A 23,247-nucleotide genomic window follows, 5' to 3' on the forward strand; every position below is an offset into this window, starting at 1 on the left:
ATGTCAGGAGCCAGAGTAGGAGGAAAAAAAAAGTTGGGGAAGATAACACAAAGGAAAACTCACCAGTCCTTTATAACAGATAGGAATATGAACAACATGAGAGAAGAGAATTCGGTGATGTTGACAATTTTGAGTTGAGGAAATTGCACTGACAAACTAATATTGAAATAATTCATTTAACTTTCAGTATATGGGGAGGAGGAGGTGCAGGAAGGTAGTGAACATTTGGAGATGCCAATTTTAAGTGTCTAGTGTCCCTTGTTTTGAGTTCAGTGTATTAGCGTACATACAGGTGTCTTAAAGAAGAAAATGATTGAAATGTTGTCATGGTTGCTTGCTTGGAGGTGGCAGATACCTTTCGTTCCATTCTACCGGGATAAATGTTTAATTGGCAAGATCTTTCTTTAAAATCTTTGTTTTGGAGGCCCATAGCATAAAATTTAGAGCATTGTTAAGTCATCTCTTAAATATATAGCTTTTAGATTTATGTAGCATAGGTAAGTTTGACTTTCTGGGAGAACAGTATAAACTTAATATTGAGAGACACTAAGTATCAGTACTAACTACCCGTTAGAATTTAGGTCAAAATTGGATGTATGCTTGTGAGGTAAGATAGCTCAGCATGAAGTGTCATCATAGTTGTTGCTCTGTTAAAATTGCAGCCAGCCTCCCTGGTGGCCAAAGGGTTAAGTCTCAGTGCTGTCAACTCTGAAGCCTGAGTTTGATCCCCAGTCAGGGAGCTAACTCACCTATGGCACAATAGACCCCTCCTGTTTTGCCTGCTGCTCCCCTTAGCAGTGTATAAGTAAATCCATCTACTGTGCTCCCCACTCTGTCTTTGGTGAATCCTCTCACCTCCTGTACCTCTACAGAAGAGGTTCTTCTACATGCAAAAATAAATGAGTGAATGAATAAATAAATAAATAAAAGTTTTGAGGGGGATCGTTTAAACTAAAAAAAAAAGAGGGGGGCATATTGACTGGAAAAGAGAGAACTTTGCATTTCTAATTATCCATGTCTATCTTCTACAAGTTGAAAAAGGGACCTTTTAGTTGAAGGAAACAAAGGGGAATGCCCAAAAGGAATAGAAAATATTGGTGGATTAACTTACATAAAATATTATACTTACATAAAAAATTCCATAGGTCAGATTTCTGCAAATTCTACTTTCCTATCTGAGAGTTCATAGTAAATAGAAAGAGACCATTGAGCCATTTAAGAATTTTCACAAAGTCCACAGCCCTTATTCTGTGGGGAGGCTCTTATTTGTATCAGCTGGCATAAAAGTCTAATTATGGCCCTCCGATTCTCATACCCCAAGAAATTTTAAAACTAGATAATGACAGCTTTTTGGAAGAGTTAGGCACACGGTAGTACTGATTAAGTGTAATAAAGAGGACTGCTGAGGGAACTAGTTCAGAAAGCAGAGTAATCTGGCGTCATTTGGTGGCAGAAAGGCAAATAGTCCTGAAGACCCATAAGCCCCTAGACTCATCCCAAGTTTACAGAAAAATGTAACTGACTATTGTAATCATGATCCTGAACTATAAACCATGTCACCTGAGAAACATTTTAACTTTACAAACACTGTTAAAATAAAAATGTTACAATATCTAAGAGGAAAAGCATTTTGAACACATATTTGTAGAATATATGGAATCCCTAGTCCTTGTTTTTTTTTAATACGAAGTCTCATAATATTTCAGTCCTTCGTATGTTTGTCACTTTTATTTAACATGTTTGAAGCAGTGGTTATTTTTCAGTTGATAAGATGAAAGGGAAATTATACTTTCTACCTTCCCCACAAACTCCAGTGGAGACAGTGCAAATGACACTGATGCTTGCAATTACTCTTCTGCAGATAAGCGCCTCCTGCAGTGGGTATGGGGAGGCACTTTAGAAACAAATAGTTTACTATCTGAGTTATTCACAGTATTTCCTCAGTACTTGTGATATCCTCCTCATTGATAATACAGTTTCCTCCTACTGTCTGAAAGTAGAATATTCTATTTGGCATGATTTAGTATGTTATTTCTTGGGTCTGCTATCAGTTTATATGGAAAATTTATTGAGCATTCCAGGCCCCCCAAAATAACCTACCGAATCTTACAAAATAGGAAACTTTATTTTTGGATAGAGAAGCCTGACTCTCAATGATTAGATAAGAAAGGGCCTTGTGACTTGTGAAGAGAGGCAACAATAGCCGCAGCTCTCCTCTTATAGTTATTGTAGCTAAGTTGGGCAGAAACAGTAAAGAATGCAGTCATGAAATGACTAATCTCATTTCAGTATAACACCAAAATGGTTTTACTGTATAGAATCGGCTCTTTTGATACTTGTCTAATAATGTCTTGATTAAAATGGGATAAAGTACAGAAAGAAGCAGTCTGTTTATTGGAAATAATGATATATTTATTTTAGAGTGTCTGTCTATCAATTCTAATGCCTTTATTGGGAATTAGAGTATTTGATCTTAGGGTTGGAGAAACCTAAAGAATATTTCACTTAGCCAGTCTTTTGATCTGTGAAACCACTTTGGATGATGTGGTCAAATTTGGTTGATCTTATAGGGGAAGAATTTTTTTCTTCGTCATCAACATGAAACATCTCATATTACTGGGGAAATCTTCCTGTTTATCTCTCCATTAATAGTTCTCTTGCTTACAGGTCTTACTACAACTCCTTGGCAGTGATCTAATTAAAACTCAATGTTATATATATACTTTTTATCTTACCAATTAAAAAAGTCATAAAAATTTTCAGTGGTTTCATGTCTGCCAGTTGTCATCCTTCTGTTAGACCAAATACTTCTCCAGTACCTAAATATTAATGCTACCATTGTATGATTAGAAAACTTCTCTATGTAGTATGAAGAAAATGCTGTATGTAGCTAGCTTCATACTATATAGCATGAACAAAAAAGAAAAAATATTTTTATTCTATAACTTCCTTTAGTATTTAATTTCACTGTTAATCTCTAATCTTAACAAATATGATTCATTTATTTTCTTCCTATTCTAAATATATCTGATTCTTATTTGAAGTATTTAAACTTATTTTCACCATTAAACAAGCAGAAAGTTGTGTGAGTTATAGTTTTGCTAACTTTTATTCACTTCTTACAGTAAAATATTGGGCTCTGACAGAAAAAATGAAAAATTGTGTGATGTTGTATTTATAAAGAAGTTAAACGTCTATATGGCGCCTTTCCTGGTGGTGTTTTGGGTTAGGACGCAGCACTGCAAGCTCACTGTAGTCACTTAGTGCGAGGACCCACATGACACAGCAGACCTCTTCTGTCTTGCTTGCTGCTCCCCTCAGTAGTGTATTTCAGTTGATCTGCCTGTTCTGCTCTCCGAGACTCTGTCTCTGGTGAATCTTCTCATGCCCCATACCTCTAGCCTGTACCCCAGTTCTTGTATATATAAATAAATCTTTAAAAAGAGTCCATATTATCTTTAATTATTAAAAGTATCATTACTAAAGTAAGAAGTATGTAAGTTTTGTTAATATAATTATATATAACCTGAAATAAAAGCCCCTAACAGAAGATACTCTGCAAATGTTATGGTAACTGGCACATCTTCCAAGATGGCCCCAATGATTCTTACCTCCTAATATTCATACCTTTGTACATTTCATTGGGGTTGGTTTGGATGACCAGAGGAATGTGGGGGAAGTGATAGCATATGAGTAATAGGACTAAGTCATAAAAAACATTGCTGTTTCTGCTTTGCTCCCTGCTGCTTCTGATTGCTCACTCTGGAGGAAGCCAGCCATCATGTTGTGAAGACATTCAAGTCCTCATGGAAAGTCCACATGGGAAGTACTGACTTCCTGCCAGTAGTCAATACCAGCTTGCCAGCTTTTGAGTGAGGTGGGTTCTCAGCTTCAGTCCAGCTTTCAGATGACTGCATCCCCAGTCTACATCTTGATTATACTATTATGAGAGACTCTGACCCAGAACTATCCAATTAAGCCATTCCCAAATTCCCGAACTACAGAAATTGTGCAGTAATAAATGTTTACTGTTGTTTTTAGCAACTTAAGTTCTGGGGTTATTTGTTAGGCAACAATTGATAACTAATGTACAGCATATTACAATGTAGTGACTTGGTAAGCAGAAGGGAATTTGCACAAAACAATATTTAGTATTCTTTTTTTTTAAGTTCAGTTATAACAGTTTTAACAGTTTGAAAATGATTGTTTAAAGAAAATTAGCTATGAAACTAATAGCCTCAGAAAAATATAAATTTTCCCAAAACAAACCCATGTCTAGTATTCTCTCTTTAAAATCTATTTATGAAATGACATCTTTTTTTATGTCACTTTGCAGTTTATTCCTATTGTCAGTTTCTGTTGAGCACTAATTTTGACACTGTTCTAAGTGCTTGGATTACATAAATAAACAAAAAAGTTCCCACTCTTAGGAAGCTCATATTCTGTCTGAAGAATACAGATAACAAGTGTTATAAGCTTTCTACTGTGCTATAATGTGGTAAGTGACACGGGAAGAAGAAAAAGTAGATTAGAATCAGGGGGATTGAGGTAAAGAAGGCAGAGGTAGGGAGCACAGGAGGTAGGTTACTGTATTAAAAAGATAGGCCTCAGTAAGAGGGTAGTATTTGAATGATGATTTGAAGGAACTACAGGAAGTTATTGAGTGAATGTAGGAAAAGATTGTTCCAGATAGTGGGGAAGCTAGAGCAAAGGATGTAAGCAGGAGTTTGTGTGACATGAACACAGAGATCAGTGTGGTGGAGTGAATAAGGTAAAAACTTCATAGATATCGTCAGACAGATAAAGGGGAGGGAAGCAGAGCAGTTGCATCCATGAAAGCTACTGTTGAGACTATGCTACTCTCTTTCACATTCCTCTTCATAACTGGAAGCCATTACTAGCTGGCATTTTGCACAGAGAAAAATATGGGCTAACTTACATTTTTTTTTTTAAAGATTTATTTATTCATACAGAACTGGGGTACAGGCCAGAGGCTCAGGGGCGGTGAGAGGCTTCACCAGAGACAGAGCGGGGAACAGAACAGGCAGATCGATGAAGTACACTGCTGAGGGGAGCAGGGTCAGAAGAGGTCTGCCACACCATGTGGTCACCTCTAGGGCAGGCGGGAATTGAACTCATGCGGAAGCGGCTTTGGATTCTCAGTGCTGTGCTTTAACCCGCTGCGCCACCAGGGAGGGCCTAACTTACATTTTTAAAGGATGACTTTGGTTGCTAGTTCAAAAATAGAACCTAGGTGAGTGAGGGTAAAAGCAGAGATCTATTAGGACAATATTAGAATAAATCACATGAGAGGTCATGATGACTCAGGCCAAAGTGGAAGGAGTAGATTCTTGAAATGTAGTAGGGTAGAACCAGTAGGAAACACATCGGAAGCTCCTCAGAGATATAGGAAGAAGGTCAAACTACTGTAGGATCTTTATATCGTAATGCCATCCTAACTTCTCAGCTTTAGCTTTAAGCAATTTTTCCTGTTCTCTACTGTCCTTAAGTCCGTCTTTAAGGATGACCTTTCCTGGGTAAACTGAGCTCTGGAATTAGACCATCTGGTTTGTGCTTCTGCTTTCAACCACTATATGCTCTTAAATTACTTGAGCATCAGTTTTCTCACTTGAGCATCAGTTTTCTCACCTTATAGAGTGGTATTGTGAGATAATGATGATAATTATTTTTTTTTTAAAGGACAAGTTTACTAGGAGAAGGAGAAAGCAAAAGAGAGGCATCTGCATAGACATAGGTGGGCTGAGAGCTGCTGCTTTGCAAAGGGAGAAGGTGTGTGGGAAAAACCTGCATAGTCACAGGGCAGCAGCTCTCCTGCCCACTGTGACTATGCAGGTGTTTCTCTTTAGCACTCTTCTCTCTTTGCAAAGCAGCAGAAGCAGTTCTCCTAAGACTGCTGGCCTATGATTATGCAGGTCTTTCTCTCAGCTAATCTATCCCTTCTGAAGGCCACTCTTCTGCTTGCTTGTGTTTGTGCAAGTGTCCTTTATTCTTCTCTCCCTTTTTATAATAAACCTGCCTTTTTGGACATTGAAAAAAAAAGAAAGAGGGGCATCCATGGTGGCATAAGGGGCTAAGGCGCAGCACTAGGAAGCTATCTGCAGCCACTACAGCATGAGTTCAATCCCCAGCCAGGGCTCTGACCCATATGGTGTGGCAGACCACTCCTGTCTCACCCATGTTCTCCTCAGCAGTGTATTTCAGTTGATCTGCCTGATCTGCTCCCCTTTCTGTCTCTGGTGATCCTCTCATCCCTTACATCCTGGCCCACACTCCAGATCTTGTGTGCATAAGTAAATAAACCTTTAAAGAAAAGAGAAAGAAACCTGCATAGTCATAGGCAGGCAGGGGAGCTGCCAGTATTGTGAAATTAAATGAAATACTCCATGTAAAGTGCTTAATATAGTGCTTAGCAAGTATTAAGTTCTCAGTAGGTACTAGCTGCTATTATTGTTATCTCAGATTGTGTTCCTTTGGTCACAGTCTTTTTTCTGAATCTAATACCAACCCTTCTTCTCTTAAATACCATCTTCTAATACAATCAACTACTTTTTAATTTTGTTTCTCAGCTCCATATCAAAACAATTTGAGAAAAATTTTAAATGAAATAAAACTATATTTACCCTCCCGTCTTCATCTTTTTGTGGTTCCTCTGGTCTTTGTCCATATCTCTATTATTTATGTAGTTACTTTTGTTTGTTTTTTCATGGTCAATCAGCTGTCATTTCATGATACCTTCTTAATTCTTTAGGTATGATTAGTCCTGTGCTTTGGACTCCTTTAACTTTTTTTATGATTAACTTTTTTTTAAAGATTTATGTACTTATGCATACAAGAACTGGGGTACAGACCAGAGCTGTGGGGGTGAGAGGATTCACCAGAGATAGAGTGGAAAGCAGAACAGGCAGTTCTACTGAAATACACTGCTGAGGGGAGCAGCGAGCACAACAGGAGAGGTCTGCTGTGCCATGTGGGTCAGCTCCCTGTGGGGATTGAACTCGTGCTACAGTGGCTGCTGATAGCTTCCTAGTGCTTCGATTTAAGCATTCCTTGCGGTATGTGGTTCCCAAGTTAAAATTCCCAAAGGAGGCGCTGCTCACTATTGAAATCTATCCCAGCCACACCTAATTTGAACTACCTTTGTTTTACCTTGTTGGTTAACACATGCTCTGGTGGGCTAATCTACTGCCAGGGTCCAGTTTATTGTTTAGAAATTTTATTCTAGTTACATTCTAAACTTACTTTCTATTTAATTTTTAACTTTGTTAAAAATTCTATACCATCTTTGGTGTAGAACTCAGAAAAATGAGTGGAAGCTTTCATTTATTTTCAGACTTTTTGGTGAACTTTTCTAGTTGTTTATCCCATTCCACTGTTTTCCACTGTTGGGAAATACTGTGTCATTTTGTCCAAATACGTCAATATTAATATATGCTTAGGAGGGGAATACAAAGACATAAATATCAGGTGTTACCATGAAACTGAATAAGAGGAAAAAAGTTCATTCCTGCAGTCTGATTCAGTGTCTCCCCAGCCATCCTTTTTCACACCTTCCCTCTTTATTCTTAAACACCATGAACTCTTAATACCAAAAGTTCTCAATTCTTGTATTACATTACCATATTAATTCCTACCTCTGATTCAGGACTTTTAAGCCCCTCATCCCTTAAGAAATCTCCCATAACCTTTCCAACTCCATCCTTCCCCATCTTTCCCTTAAGTCCATATTTGTAATACCCTCTGCATATTTCTATCAGAAAACTTAACCACAGCACATTATAGCACAAAAGAAAATGTGGCTCCTGACACTAGCTTGATTCAGAAGCACTGAAATAAGAGCAAAGAGCAAAAGACAACCACAGTGAAAACAATGACGAGAAGCTTTCCGCTAATAAGCTGAAGTCTCTCCAAGAACTTGACCTGTCTAGAAACTAGCATAGTCTCTGGTATCTATTAAGCCCTCAAAATATGGATATTAATTAGACAAATCAGTGCCTAGCTTTCTAAATTCATCTCAAGGATGTTAGTTATCGAGTATTATTAACTTCTCTAGTATTGGTCTAATGTAAAACATGAGGTAGTAGGGAATTAATAACATTGTTACATTGTCATATAATGTAAACATTGCATTATTAAATGTAAAAACTAATTAGTAGAATATAAGCCCCACAGAATTCAATTCCTGAGCAACTTCTGCCCTATAAGCAGTAATTCTGCTAGTTGGCACTTAACTGTCATTAAAGTAGATGAACTAGCCAATCCTGTGTATCCAGAAAAAGTTGGATAAGGGAGGAGTAAAGAATAATGAAGGGAGTGAGTTAGCAAATACTAAGTGGTTGCAGATTAGCACAAAGGTGAATGTGGTTCCTGAAGCTAGCTTGATTCAGAAGCACTGAAACAAGAGCAAAGAGCAAAAGACAACCACAGTGAAAGCAGTGACTCATTGGGAACAGGCACACACGAGCAGGTGAGCACCCAAATAGGGCCTGTGGAATTTGGTCTGTTGGGCGATGTAGAAGAGAATCCAGAATATGAAGATCTAGGGAGCCTGAGTGAAGAAGATTAGTATTTACTACAGAAACAGAGATTCACTGAGAAGATCTTAGAAGGAGGTGAAGAAGATAACAAATATGGACTGGTAACAAGTTTCAAAGAAAAGAATTGAAAAGGGGTCTTTTGTTGAGGATGAAATGAAGATTGAGAAAATCAGTTCTGAAGGGAATGGATTTAAATATACTGATGTGTTTGCTCCAGTTTATAAAAAGTAAGCTTGACTGTATTATTTTGATTTTTTTTAAAGAGTTATTTATTTATGCATATAAGAACTGGGGTAAAGGCCAGAGGTATGGGGTGGGGAGGGGGGGCGTGAGAGGATTCACCAGACAGAGTGGGGAGCAGAACAGGCAGATGTATTGCTGAGGGGAGCAGCAGACGGGTGGGAAGAGTTCTGCTGCACCATGTGGGTCAACTCCCTAGCTGGAGATGGAACTGAAGCAGCTGTGGTTAGCTTCATAGTGCTGGACTTTAACCCCTTGTGCCACTAGGGAGGGCCCTCAGGTTGCAGTTTTAAATAGAGTGGGCACAAAGTGAGGAAACTGGACTCGGGTCATGTAAAATAGAATGCCATTCTGTGTACTCTAAATTGTAAGCCTTGCTAATACCATTCCTAAGGTATCTAATCTGAAGAAAAGTGAGATTAGAAGTGGTGTCAGACAGTGGGGTGGAGAGACGTGCCATTTAATGTGTTCATATTTTGCTTTCTCTAAGATCTACTTACTCTTTAGTGGTATGACTGTGCAGTTTTCACTGCATGAAAACAGATAAGTGTGCATTCCCCACCCCCCATGAAACCTATTTTGGAAGAAAAACAAGTGTTTGCTTAATGGGAATAAAAGAGGTTTTTCAAGAAATAATTGTAGTAGATAAAATGAGTGATACCTGAAGAAGCTGCTGTGGAACTACTCACAGAGAAAGAGAAGAGCTGGTATTTGGAGACTCCCTAAATATACTTCCTACTGGACATAAAAGAACAGATTTTGAATATGATTTGTTCCAAACTAGATAAAGGTCCTTTATACTCAAATCTTCTGAAAAGGTTGTTTCTTTTTTCAGTTATTTAAATTGATCAACGTGACCAGCCTGCTTTCTGTAAGAAAAGAATCAGCCAAAGGAGGTGATTTAAGATGTGAGTATGAAGCTGGCCAGTCAGCAGTTGCTACAGTGCTTGATTTCCTGGATGACGTTTTCTTCTAACAGTCGAACAATTTGAAAAGTTGAGATCCTAAAAGTTGAACATTTCTGGTCCTCTAATTGTTAACTCATGGTTAACTATTGGATAGAAATTTGGCCTTAGTCTCTCATTACAATTATTAATTTAAATAATTTAAAATTCCAACTTTATTTTATGTAATGTTTTACCTGTGAGGAGGGGTGAATTTTGATAAAATAAGTCCTAGGATGTCTACAAACTGGAGAACGATTGAGAATCCTCAACCTGTACTCCAAACATAGTGATTATCTGTTACAAATAGAGGACTGGGAAAGGGGAACTTTGAAATTTGATCTTGTTAACCAGTAACTATGACTTATAAAAGGAGAAGTCTAGAGATGAATGATAAATCAGAAAAAAAAAAAACAAACTACTCTGGGTAAAGTACATGGTACAATTAAGGAAGAAGGCTGTGTTAGAGGTAAATACGACATTCATCATTAATATTATGAGAAAATACACCATGGAGCAGGCTTATCCAGGAGACGTTTAGTGGTGCCCAGAGATGTTTTTGTGTTTGTATTTTTTTTTAAAGACTTCTTATTTATGCGTATATGAACTGGGGTACAGGCCAGAGGTGGGAGGGTGGGGAGATTCACCAGAGACAGAGAGGGGAGCAGAACAGGCAGATGTACAGAAACACACTGTTGAGGAGAGCAGCAGGCAGGCCAGTAGACATGCTGTGTCATGTGGGTCAGCCCTGGCCAGGGATCCAGCTCAAGCTACTGTAACTGCGGGTAACTTCATAGTGCAGCACTTCAGCCCATTGTGCCACCAGGGAGGGCCCAGGACATTGAAGTTTCTTACCTGTTAGTCAAAAAGAAAAAAGAGAGGAGGGTGAGAATGTTAATTTATGATCTAAAGACAAAATTGTCAACCTGTAAAGGAGAAAATTAGACTCAATAGGAGCAAGGTGACAAAGGAACATGGGAGTATATATTTTAAACCCTAGTTTCCTTTTGCAACTAGATACCCTTTAGAAAACTTACAAAAAGTCTGTATCGTCCTGGTCTAGCTTGTTCTGCTTGTTATTAGAAATAGAGAAGGAGTGCTTTGGGGGAAGGGGTGAGACTTTAATATGGTTGTTTTTCTTCTTTTACAGAGCAAAACAAAAACCCAGTTGGTCTAACTTGTGTATCTTTGTCATATAAGCCACTGCAGGTGTGTGAGCGGCACTGCTTCTGCCACAGGAGCCTAGACTCCACATCTTTGGAAAAGAATGGCCACTTCACGGGGGGTAGCCTTTTTCATGCTGGTGGCATCCTGTGTTTGCACCACTGTCTTCTACAGAGACCAGCAGACTTGGTTTGAAGGTGTCTTCCTGTCTTCTATGTGTCCTGTCAATGTCAGTGACAGCACCTTATATGGAATTATGTTTGATGCAGGGAGTACTGGCACGCGAATTCATGTTTACACATTTGTGCAGAAAATACCAGGTGAGTTCAACTCATACCCTTGTCAGAGTATATAAATCCATACTTCAGCATCTCCTTTCAGAAACAGATATTTGAATTACAGAATCATGTGGCTAGTGAATGTTTTTCTTCAGAGACCATTTTGAACTATAATTGAATGCATATACTTTAATTCAATGTGAAATTGTTGGTCACAGGAGATTGTCTTTAGTTTAAAACTCATGTGTCCAAGAAGTGTAGCTGTCATTTATCTTTCCTTTTCCTTGAAGGTGGTTAATATTCCAGGGTCCAAAATAGTGAGAATACTGGGGGGAAAGACTACCTTGGTGAGGAGATGAGGGGATCCTAAAGATGAACTTTGAATTTGCAGTGTTTTGTTATCTAGTTATTTGTGAATCCTGGGGAAAAGAGTAGGAATTAGGTGTCCACAGAGAAATGGCAGAAGGGACCCTCAAGGTTTGCCTATCATCCTCTGTCCCCATGTCCAGTACCCCTGCTAGCCATTCCTCAAAGTGGGATTACTTAGAACAGCTTAGAGGAATAGCAGGTTTATCTGCCTGATTTTTGGTAATTAGTCTTCTCTCCTGTTTTGTTGTATGGTAAATAGGACAGCTTCCAATTCTGGAGGGGGAAATTTTTGATTATGTGAAGCCAGGACTTTCTGCATTTGTAGATCAACCTAAGCAGGTAAGTTTCTTACAATTAGATGTTTAGATTTTTTTTTTTTTAAAGATTTATTTATTTATTCATACAGAACTGGGGTACAGGCCAGAGGCTCAGGGACGGTGAGAGGCTTCACCAGAGACAGAGTGGGGAGCAGAACAGGCAGATTGACGAAGTACACTGCTGAGGGGAGCAGCGGGCGGGTCAGGAGAGGTCTGGCTCGCCATGTGGTCTCCTCCGGGGCAGGCGGCAGGCGGGAATCGAACTCATGCGGAAGTGGCTTCAGATTCTCAGTGCTGTGCTATAACCCGCTGCGCCACCAGGGAGGGCCTAGATGTTTAGATTTTAATGCCTTGATAACTTTACCACACTACTGCTGTTAAATACTTCTTTCTGTTCACTAATGCTACTGAAGTCACATGTGAAATCAGTTTTCTATCCTTAGCTAGTCTCCTGGATAACAGTAATTGTATACCCAGAGCTCACTATGGTTTGGGTGGAAGGAAGAGAGAAAATAGATTATGACCATAGAGGGATAATACCATCTTTTAAGAGATTGATTTTTGTGTGTGTGTGTATTTACTATTTAAGACTATGAGTAGAAGCCATCAACTGTATTGATTTATGTAGATGAAGAAGATTAGAAATTCTATAGTGTCTAAACATGGCAATTAAGGAAATATAAACCAAATGGAATAATTCCAGGTTGTCCTGTTAGGATAGTACCATGTCTATGTTCTAGATATCAGGCAGGAGACCATCATAACAAAATCTTTGGTGGTAGAGTATTAATGTAAAGTTTTATTGGGACTGTACTTTATATTTGGGTACCAACAACACAGAACATCCAGTGTATGTGAAAGGGCATGCTGAAATAATGCAGTATGTTGATCTTTGTTAGTAGATATAAAGGTATTTTTCAGTGTCACAAAGATAATAATTAACCAAATGAAAACCTGATGTTAAAAATGAACTGAGAGCATGTTTATTTTTTTAATTCACTATTGTGAAATGGAAGTGTGCTAGAAAACTGGAAGCTGTTGAAAACAACTACATTATCAGAAACTGATTTGACATTTAGAGAAGATGATTGCTTACTCCTAATTATGATCCGTATATTAGAATATATGTTTACTCAGGGAAATTGGATTTAAAGTAGTGGTTTTTACTTTATTATAAATTGAGCACCTACTGTGAGTATGTAGGTGCGAATGATACAGAAGTGAACCTGATTTGTTCAGTCCTCTTACAGCTAGTGTTTGTGTGGCAGCTATATACAGCGTGCTTCATCTACTGCACATGATACTACTTCGGATAAAGCATAGCTCTCATTTCACAGCCGAGGGATCCAAGCCCCAGGAATTCCAAGCAACTTATGTTAGGTCACAGGGCTGGCAAGCAAATCTTCCAATTCAAATTGTATTTCCTTTACTATCCCCAACTTCAGGTTTAAAGGAAATTTAAATGAGAATACAGCAATCAGTGACCACAGTATAAAAGTCTTTTTTATCATTGTATAATAAAAAAATAAAGTGGATTATCTTTCTTCAGAGAAGCCTACATTTCTAGATTGCTACCTCTACAGACTCCTCCACAGGACAGGGGGTGGAACCCTGTTACTTTCCTGTTACTTCTGTATAGAGTGTGTTGAGGAGATAGACCAATGCCACTAAATGGAGTGTTCACTGCATGAGTGGGTCATCTTTTTTGAAGGGTGCTGCGACTGTTCAAGAACTCTTGGAGGTGGCCAAAGATTCAATCCCCCAAAGTCATTGGAAAAGGACCCCAGTGGTTCTGAAGGCAACAGCAGGACTGCGCTTACTGCCAGAACAGAAAGCCCAGGCTCTACTTTTTGAGGTAACTTTTGAAACCTTTCTTTTTTTTTAAGACTTATTTATTTATACATACAAGAACTGGGCCAGAGGTGGGATGAGTGAGAAGGTTCACCAGAGAGAATGGGGAGCAGAACAGGCAGATGTACTGAAACATACTACTGAGGTCAGGAGGGGTCTGCTGCGCTATGTGTATCAGTTCCCTGGCCAGGATTGAACTTGTGCTTCAGTGGCTGCAGATAGCTTCATAGTGCTGTGCTTTAACCTGTTGAACCATCAGCGAGGGCCCAAGTTTTGAAACCTTCTATATCCTGGAAAGTTCTTTTTCCCTCTATGAATATTTTCTTTACTCTGGATTATTATTGTTACTTCTAGTATTCCACCACTGCTCAAGCACTGTGGTGACCATGGGCTTTTTTTGTAGCTAATTATTTACATTTTTAAATATTACTCTTGGATTTATACAGCTTTTTCTAAAAAGTTTAAAGTACTTTCTGTCCATGGTATTCTTAATTCTCGTATTAAAGTAGGATCATGGAATTTGTTTATTGAGGTGCAACTTACATATCATTTAAATGTATGGACCTCCCTGGTGGCATAGGGGTTAGGTGATAGCACTATCAAACTATTCCCAACTGCTTCAGTTAGATCCCATTGCAGAGAGCTGACCCACATGGCACAGCAGACCTCTCCTGTCTCACCTGCTGCTTCCCTCAGCAGTATTTCTGTAGATCTGCCTGTTCTGCTTCCCACTCTGTCTCTGGTGGCTCCTCTCACCACCTACCCCTGCACCTCTGGTCTGCACCCTAGTTCTTATGTGCATAAATAAATAAAATATTTTTAAATGTATTCGTTTTTTTTTCTTTAAAGAATACTCTTACTATTTCACAGTCAGAAGTTTGAGCACAGTGGGGCCTCCCTGGTAGCCTAAGGTTTAAGTCCCAGTGCTATCACTGCTAAAGCCTGAATGTGATCCCCAGCCAGGGAGTTAATCCACATGGCACAGCAGACCTCTCCTGTCTTGCCCCATGCTCCCCCCTCAGCAGTATCTTTCAGTAGATCTGCTTATTTTGCTCCCCACTCTACCTCTTCTGAATCTTCTCACCTCCTGCACCTCTGGCCTACACTCCAATTCATCTACGTAATGAATACTTAAAAAAAATTGAGCACAGTAAGGTACAATCTGGTTCTCTTACTAGGATTTCACAAGACCAAACTTGGGTGCTAGCAGGGCTACATTCCTTTCTGGCAACTCTGGGAAAGCACTTGTTTAAGTGTACACTTAAAATGAATGCTGATAAATTATAGATATTTCCCCTTAACCCCTTTGCAGTTAGTTTCCCTGATTCCCTCACTCATGAGACAAGGTAACTGTTGACCTACTTCTGTCACTATATTTTAGTTTTGTTCATTCTTACATTTTATGTAAATGGAGGCATACAGTTTTATGTTCTGCTTTTGTATAGGGAGTGTTGGTGGTACTATTTCAAATAGGGTAGTCAGAGAAGATCTCATTGATAAGACACATTTGATCAGACACATCTGAGAGAAATGAAGAAGCAAGCTATACAAGGCATTTATGGCAAGAATATCTCAGGATAAAGAAACAGCAGGTCCAAAGGACAAAGGCAGTAATGTGCTTGGTGTGTTCAAGGAGTAGTATTCAGAAGGTCAGCATGACTAGCAGGGAGTGATTAAGAGAAGGGAAGTAGAGGTGAGGTCAGAGAGGTATGAGGGAGAGAGTTCATCATGTAGGGCCAGTGTAAGGACTTTGGGCTTGGCTCTAAGGAAGCCACTGGAGGGTTTTGAGCTAAGGAGAGACATGGTCTGATGTCTGTTTCAAAAGCACTACTCTGCTGTATTGAGAATAAACTGGGTGGGAGGGGGGAAGGCAAGAGCAGAAACTCTTCTGTGTTTACTCCTGTTTGCTTATCTGTCTTCTTAAAAGCTTATTTCTAGCTCATATAACTGGATTTACTGATTGAAATAGGGTCGAGAGTTCATTGCATGAAGTGTTTTGTCTCATTACAAGTGAGGAAAGCCAATAGGCCGTAATTTCTCCTATCTTTATTAGAGCCACCCTCCCCTTCAATCATGAAGGTAACACACAACACCCATGTCATTTATCTATATTTATGGAGAGTCGAGTATTTATGTGAGAGCTTCATTTCCATTTCTTAAAGTAGAATTCATAGATGTAGATCTGAGGTCTCTAGACTACTGTGATACCAGCCATGAGCCAAATCTGACAGGGTCTGATAGTATACTTTAGCCTTGGATATAATCTCCTTTCCCAGAAAAGGTAACAAAGACCTGTAGAATTTGATGGGTGAGCAGCAGAAATTTTTCTGCATCCTCAGGAACCAACCAGGCTCAACTCTTCTTTACTATCTGAGTTTATCTGCTCATCTAAGAAATGGAGTAGGAAAGATTTCTCCCAACTTCTAATGATGTCCCAGTAGAATATATCAGATGTTGACAGAATCAAATGTATGCCTCTATTCACCTATAAATTGAGATGGTTTAGTTGAAATTTATTTTAAAGTCACAGGCTTTTTGTGTTTTGTTTTTGCAACAAACCAGTAAGGGCTTGTCCAGTTCTTCCCTAGCTTCTTAGGGAAAATGTGATTATAAAATTTTGTGAAGATAATAGTTCCTAAGCTTTGTAAGATACAGCCAAAACATGAAGTCTGTTTTATTGCCTTAGTAAATTGAAGTTTTTTCATTTCTAGGTAAAACAGATCTTCATGAAGTCACCTTTCCTGGTACCGGATGACAGTGTTAGCATCATGGATGGATCCTATGAAGGTGGGAGAGCTGGTGTGATGCATATTCTAGGCGGAAAGAGCCAGACTTAATAATATAGCTGATTAAAGGTGTTGCTGAAGAAAAGGAAACTAAAGAGAAACAACCACTGAGGAATGGGGTAGCAAGAAGTGGAAGAATGGAGAGATGTGAATGCAGAGAGAAACAGAAGATGGGGCAAGGGAAGTGCCCAGCAATGTAATCTTTATCTTTCTCTCTTTTTTAGGCATATTAGCTTGGATTACTGTGAATTTTCTGACAGGTAATACATTCTCAGGTTTACCCTAAAACCCAAACTAGGTTTTGTACAGGGTCAGATAGCAAAAATATCTTTCTTTTGTCCTATACTTCCTTTCTTTAAAAAAAAAAAAAAAAAAAAGACAAGGAAAAGAAGACAGGAAGTTAGTGCTTTTAATCTGCCTTAAAGGCTTCAGCTGCAGCAAAAATCCTTCTAGGTTAGCATTCACCTGCAGCCTGTGGGGCCAATGAGTAGGGAAATATTCATGAAGTTCCTCCAGCCTGCATAAAGAACAGCATCTCTCTGCAGACAAGGATATTGGGCTGTGTAGGAAGCAGAAGATATTCAGAGCTGGCTCTCATTCACAGGTCAGCTACATGGTCACAACCAGGAGACCGTGGGAACTCTGGACCTGGGGGGGGCCTCCACCCAAATCACGTTCCTGCCTCAGTTTGAGGTGAGTCGTTTACTCGAAGGTTTGATGAGCCACCTACTCAGTAGGCATATCATGATGTTAAGAAGTTGGTGACCCATCTTCAGGTAGACACTTTATCACAGATAGACTAAGTGAATTAATTACTGAGTGAACTTTCCCTTGCCCACTCACTGGTCAGTCATTTTGATTCCTTAAACCTCATGAGATTAATAGCTTAGTCTGTCTCCTTCATCTCTGATTTTTTGGGGAGAGACAGGAATGTGGTGATAACATCTTTGTATAATAGCAGATTCTGAATAGTTGTTTTGCTTTTTCTGATTTGCAGAAAACTCTGGAACAAACCCCAAGCGACTACCTCACTTCCTTTGAGATGTTTAACAGTACTTATAAGCTCTACACACATAGGTGAGGAAGGGGTTCAGGAAGGAATAACATTTCATGTTACATGAAATTTGCTAGACTTCAGAGTATTTTCACATCTATTTTGCTGCAGCTGACTAGCCTAATAAAAAGCCTGCCAATCCAAAAATCCTGTTACTTAAACCCAAACAGTGTGTTAAAGCTCAAGGGACCCAAGAGGCTTCTCCATCCATGACTTCAAGTAACTTAAAGAATCAAAAGTTCTCTCTTGAGAGAATACTCAGAGAAGATTTAACCAAAACACCCTGCCCACTCCTTTGAATGGGCTTTCAGCTATTCAGCCTCCAACCCAGAATTTGAACACAGTGGAGCTGGTGGCTAAAATAATGAGCGCTTTTCTGGGGATGGTTTCCAGGGTGTGATCCTTGTAAGTGTCACCATCTCTGGCCTTTAAATCATAACTGTAAAAAGTTCTTACTGAATGGTCTTCATCTAAGCGGAGTAGAAATTACCAAGAAAGAAAAATAGGTCATGGAAAACAAAGTTTCTTCCCTCTAGAAGGAGATGGAAAAGCCATGTTACTTTTGAAAGTGGTAGTTTGGGCTATGGAAATTTAGTACCAGCACAAAATTAGTCAATCCTGTATTTTACAGTTACTTGGGATTTGGATTGAAAGCTGCAAGACTAGCAACCCTGGGAGCCCTGGAGATGGAAGGTTCGTGTGGGTGCCTGTGTTGGGTGGGGTGTGGTGAAAGCGATCCAGTACTCAACTTTCCTTTTCCCTCCCTTGGCATTGGTTTTGGGGAGGAAAGTGTTTTGCTGAATTGGAAGCCTATGTGGTAAATGGGCATGATGATCACAAATTCCTCTTCCACAAGGTCAGATGTTTTGGTATACTTTCTTAGTGATTTCTAGAATCACTGTATAGGCAGAACAGCCTGTGGCCAGGAAGCTGAAGTGTCTACAGAAATTCAAGACTCTGGCAGGTGCCCAAACCTTTATGTGGGAGTTCAGGAAGAATTCCCTTCACAAAGTGGAATAACAGCAAAACCATCTCTGCATAGGTGTTAAAAGGATTGAGAGCTCAGCTTTTTGAGTGAGGCAGAACTGAAATCAGCTCTGATTTTGTGATTCAGGGCAAGTTAGCTAACCTTTCTGCACTCTCTTCACCTTAAGAGGGATTTTTCACCTTAAGAGGGCACTTTGTCTGGTGCCTGGCGCATGATAAGCTATTACTGTGATGATGATTATATAGCATTTCCTAGTTTACAAAACTTCTTCATATGTATTTCCTCTAAGAGTCACAAAAGGGAGGAAAGTAGAGTAGTATCTTTCCCCCTTTTTAGAAAGAAGGGACCTTACTCCATTGTAGGTTTTGGATTTCTTTGAGATGTGATGAAATCCTCCACCAAATGCATACATGCACACAAATTTGCCTGTAGTTTCAGGGACTCCACTAAACCCCTTTTGTAAGCCCTGAGTTAAGAATTCCTGTCATAGGAACTAGTTGTGTAACTAATTTCATATGTTTTTTTTTAAAGACTGATTTATTTATGCTTACAGAACTGGGGTACAGGCCAGAGTTGTGGTGGGTGAGAGGATTCACCACAGACAAGAGTAGGGAGCAGAACAGGCCGATTGACAAAGGACACTGCTGAGGGGAGCAGCGGGCAGGTCAGGAGAGCTCTGCCACGCCAAGTGGGTCACCTCCCTGGCGGGGGATGGAACTTGTGCTATAGTGGCTTCAGAGAGCTTCATAATGCCACCGGTGCTTTAATGCAGTGCTTTAAACCGTTATGCCACCAGGGAGAGCCCTCATATGGTTTTAATAAGCTACCTTCCTGACTCCTTCCAGCCACACTGGTTTCTTGCCTGCCTTCCAACCTCTCTCACATTCTTCCCTTCGTGCTTTATAGTCTGATTTCTTTCAGGGATTGATGGACACACTTTCCGAAGTGCCTGCTTACCAAGATGGTTGGAAGCAGAGTGGATCTTTGGGGGTGTGAAATACCAGTATGGTGGCAACCAAAAAGGCAAGTGATTGTTCTTCCCCCACTGGTTGAAATTATATTTACAGTAGAAGTCTGGAAAAGTCCCAAGGGAAATATTTTCCGGAGCTCAAGAGTAGCTGGTCATGTTGCAGAAACTCATTCCAAATAGATCTTGGTATATTTCCAGGAAATGAAATGACAGTAAACAAGACAGAGGTTAGTTACTCCATCCTGCTCTTTCCCAAACAAGTGTTGTGGATTCATTAGAAACCTGTTCTTACTTTCAGTCTAGTGCACTAAAAGTCTCTGTACTCAGCAGGATGAAACTGTTTCAAGTTTAGTTAGTATTTGGCTACTTAAATTATAGCAATACTTAAAATTAAGACAATAGGAGGTTTAGACCTTAAAATCAAAGGAAAAAGTTGATTTTCTCCAGTTATGGAAGCAATTGACTTTCTGGATATTTCTTATAAATACCATGAAACATGATGCTAGATAGCAGCTCATAGTCAGAGGTGACTTTATTTTTCATTTTTTAATATCATTGTTCATTTTTTTGTTGTTGCTTGCTTTCTTTCTCAGGTGTAGTCCCCATAGAATTTCCACCATCAGTTCACCCCTGCAGCATCACCATCATCTCCTGTCCTTCTCCTGCCCTATCGTGGTTCCCTCTTCATCCCCCTTTTCCCCCCCCCTTGCAATGTCACTGATTTATAGTTGTCTGTTCCACATCTTTTTGATCCAGTCATCTATTTTTGGGCATTTGGGTTGGTTCCAAGTCTTTCTTACTATAAATAGTGTTGCAGGTTTCCTTTAGAATTAAAATTTTGTGTCTTTTGGGTAGACACCCTAGGGGTGGAATTGCTGGGATATATGGTAGTTCCATTTTTAGTACTGACTTTTTTATTTGTTTGCACGGAAGAACTAGGGTGTAGGCCACAGGTGTGGATGGGAAGGGTGAGAGGATTCACCAGAGATGGAGTAGGGAACAGAACAGCTGGATTTACGGAAATACACTGCTCAGGGGAGCAGTGGGCAAGACAGGAGAGGTCAACTATGCCATATATGGGTTGCCAGGGATCAGGCCTTAGCAGTGGTGGCAGTGATAGCACTGAGGCTTAAATTCTAGGTTACCAGAAGGCCAGCTGTGACTGTTTTGATGAGTACAGGTTAGGGAGGGGTGTCTTGGGGAAGTAGATACCTGTCCTCTAGAACCATGAGACTGCAGAATTTTGCTCATCTTTATAAGCCCTTTGTCCTAAGCCTCAGGCCTTCTGATTTCCTTAATCCTCTTGCTGTTTCCCCTTAGTGTCAGCAACTTGCCTAGATAGTGATTACTTACCCTGTTGTTTTTCTCACCTTGCTGCTATATCCTTGTCTCCTGGCAGGGGAGGCAGGCTTTGAGTCTTGCTATGCTGAAGTGCTGAAGGTGGTCCAAGGCAAACTTCACCAGCCAGAGGAGATCAAGAGGAGCTCCTTCTATGCTTTCTCTTACTATTATGATCGCGCTGTCGACACAGACTTGATTGGTAAGGTCACTCCAGGTGTCAGCCTGGGAAAAAAAATTGGGTTGTGTTGGGCTGTGTTGGGAGGAAGGATATTAGAAATGCTTTGTGGGCATTACTCTTCTTATTCTTCTCTAGGCTGATGGCTGAGTGACGCTAGTCACTCAGATGGAAGAATCAACATAACTCAAAGTTTTTTGGAGGCAAAAGATGACTTAAATATACGTGAAGAACAAAACAAAGCAAAAAATTTAAAAAGGAAAAACCACATACATGTACTCTTTAAAAAACATTTACACCTGCTCTATCACAGGTGTAAAGTGTATTATTGGCTAAGTTTTAAAGTACACACCATGAAACCATTACCAAATTCAAGATAATGATCATATCACTCCAAAAAGTGTCCTTCCCTTTTAAAACTTTTTTCTTTTCACAATAGTGTTTTTGTTTATCTGTAAGTATGAATGTACATGATCTAACACAGCTTGAGATATGAATTAATGTTCTTGTTCCTAATGTGTTTTCATGCAATTTTTTTATTGTGTTTAACTATACATAACATAAAATAGATTGCAAGTAAAGAGAATAGCTTGCATAAACTATTTTGTATGGAAATGTCATTTTTGTTTAATATTCTCTAATGTTGGAAATCTTATTTCCAATTTTACATTATTATAATTATCAAGATGAGTTCATTTTCTGAAGACTGATTATTCTCTTCCATTTCAGATTATGAAAAGGGGGGTGTTTTAAAAGTTGAAGATTTTGAAAGAAAAGCAAGGGAAGGTAAGTATGAGTAGCAGCCCCGGGAGGTGAGTGTGCCCCACCTGCAGTGCTTAGGTCAACAGAGAGCCTCTCTGAATTTGTCTGCCAAGACATTAAAGCTTTAAGTGGGACAGAAAAACATGGGGCTACAAGAGACTTTGGGGAAACAGTGAAAACCTTTTGTCGTTTCTGCATTTCTTCCTTTATTATTTTTAAATTTTATTTTTTTTAAGGATTTATTTATTTATGCATATAAGAACTGGGGTACAAGTCAGAGGTGTGGGAGGTAAGAGGATTCGCCAATGACAGAGTGGGGAGCAGAACAGGCAGATTGACTGAAGTACACCGCTGAGGGGAGCAGCGGGCGGGTCAGGAGAGGTCTGCTGTGCCATGTAGGTCAGCTCCCCGGCTGGGGATGGAATTTGTGCTGCAGTGGCTGAGGATAGCTTCTTAGTGCCACCAGGGTGGCCCCTCTTTCTTTGTTTAAAAAAATTGAAATAGTGTCATTTGTGTTCATGAAACACTAGACACCAAAATATTTAGGAAGTAGCCACAGAAGTTTCATGATTCCAAAGTAGGGTTAACTGGTATTTCCTTGTTAGTATTGATAGTATATAAAATATTTAGATTTAAGCCTCACAGTAGTCACAGATATTTAGCAAAGAAACTAGGGCCAGGTACATTTGAGTAGATAAGCTGTAACATAAGAAATGTGCAAGTTCTTCTCCTACAGAAGTTATCAGTGTACAGATAGAGCCTCAAGATTGTCCAGCATCTGAGACAGATATGCTTTTTCTAAATCCAGAGAAATTCATATACCTCTCAGTTGACTACTAACTTGAACTCCACATTCACTCTCTTACCATCAGTATGTGATAACTTGGAGAACTTCACCTCGGGCAGTCCTTTCCTGTGCATGGACCTCAGTTACATCACAGCCTTACTGAAAGATGGCTTTGGCTTTGCAGACAGCACTGTCTTACAGGTAAGAGAGTAGGCACCAGAGCTATGAACAGTCTTCTTTGGAGTTGGGAAGAAAGTTAAGATCTTATTAAATCAGAAATTGCGATAGGCGGAATTAGGAGGAATTTTTACCTAGGCTTTGTTGAGGCACTGTGTGGGCCACCATAAATATGAGAAATTATCTTTTTTGAAGATTTATTTATTTACACATACAAAACTAGGGTACAGGCCAGAGGTACCCTCTCACCGCAGGGACGGTGAGAGGATTCAGCAGGGTCAGAGTGGGGAGCAGAACGGCAGATTGACAAAGTACACTGCTGAAGTGGGTGGATCAGGAGTGCTCTGCCACACCATATGGATCACTTCTGGACCAGGGATCAAACTCACACTGAAGTGGCTGCCCGTTTCGCAGTGCTGTGTTTTAACCCATTGTGCCGCCAGGGAGGGCCTGTATTGCTCTATTTCTTATGTTACATAAATTTCATAA

General features: G+C 39.6%; 1 protein-coding gene across 4 annotated transcripts in view; it reads left to right on the forward strand.

Annotated features, from left to right (window-relative positions):
- Window positions 1–23,247, forward strand: part of ENTPD5 (ectonucleoside triphosphate diphosphohydrolase 5) — a 36,332-nt gene that overhangs the window by 1,747 nt on the left and 11,338 nt on the right. For 2 of the 4 annotated variants that reach the window (XM_012724611.1, XM_012724608.1), the window contains exons 2-15: window positions 3,769–3,877; window positions 9,631–9,703; window positions 10,940–11,223; window positions 11,810–11,889; window positions 13,579–13,722; window positions 16,430–16,505; window positions 16,729–16,764; window positions 17,109–17,197; window positions 17,502–17,581; window positions 18,190–18,251; window positions 19,468–19,569; window positions 20,916–21,056; window positions 21,762–21,818; window positions 22,667–22,782. In XM_012724611.1, coding sequence (XP_012580065.1) covers window positions 11,007–11,223; window positions 11,810–11,889; window positions 13,579–13,722; window positions 16,430–16,505; window positions 16,729–16,764; window positions 17,109–17,197; window positions 17,502–17,581; window positions 18,190–18,251; window positions 19,468–19,569; window positions 20,916–21,056; window positions 21,762–21,818; window positions 22,667–22,782 — 1,200 coding nt within the window. In that variant the 5' untranslated portion in view covers window positions 3,769–3,877; window positions 9,631–9,703; window positions 10,940–11,006. The remainder of the gene's footprint in view (window positions 1–3,768; window positions 3,878–9,630; window positions 9,704–10,939; window positions 11,224–11,809; window positions 11,890–13,578; window positions 13,723–16,429; window positions 16,506–16,728; window positions 16,765–17,108; window positions 17,198–17,501; window positions 17,582–18,189; window positions 18,252–19,467; window positions 19,570–20,915; window positions 21,057–21,761; window positions 21,819–22,666; window positions 22,783–23,247) is intronic. The other 2 variants (XM_012724609.1, XM_012724610.1) reach the window with 2 other exon arrangements.

This window comes from Condylura cristata, unplaced genomic scaffold (genome assembly GCF_000260355.1).
Source record: "Condylura cristata isolate star-nosed mole 26May11 unplaced genomic scaffold, ConCri1.0 scaffold00013, whole genome shotgun sequence".
Classification (NCBI taxonomy): domain Eukaryota; kingdom Metazoa; phylum Chordata; class Mammalia; order Eulipotyphla; family Talpidae; genus Condylura; species Condylura cristata.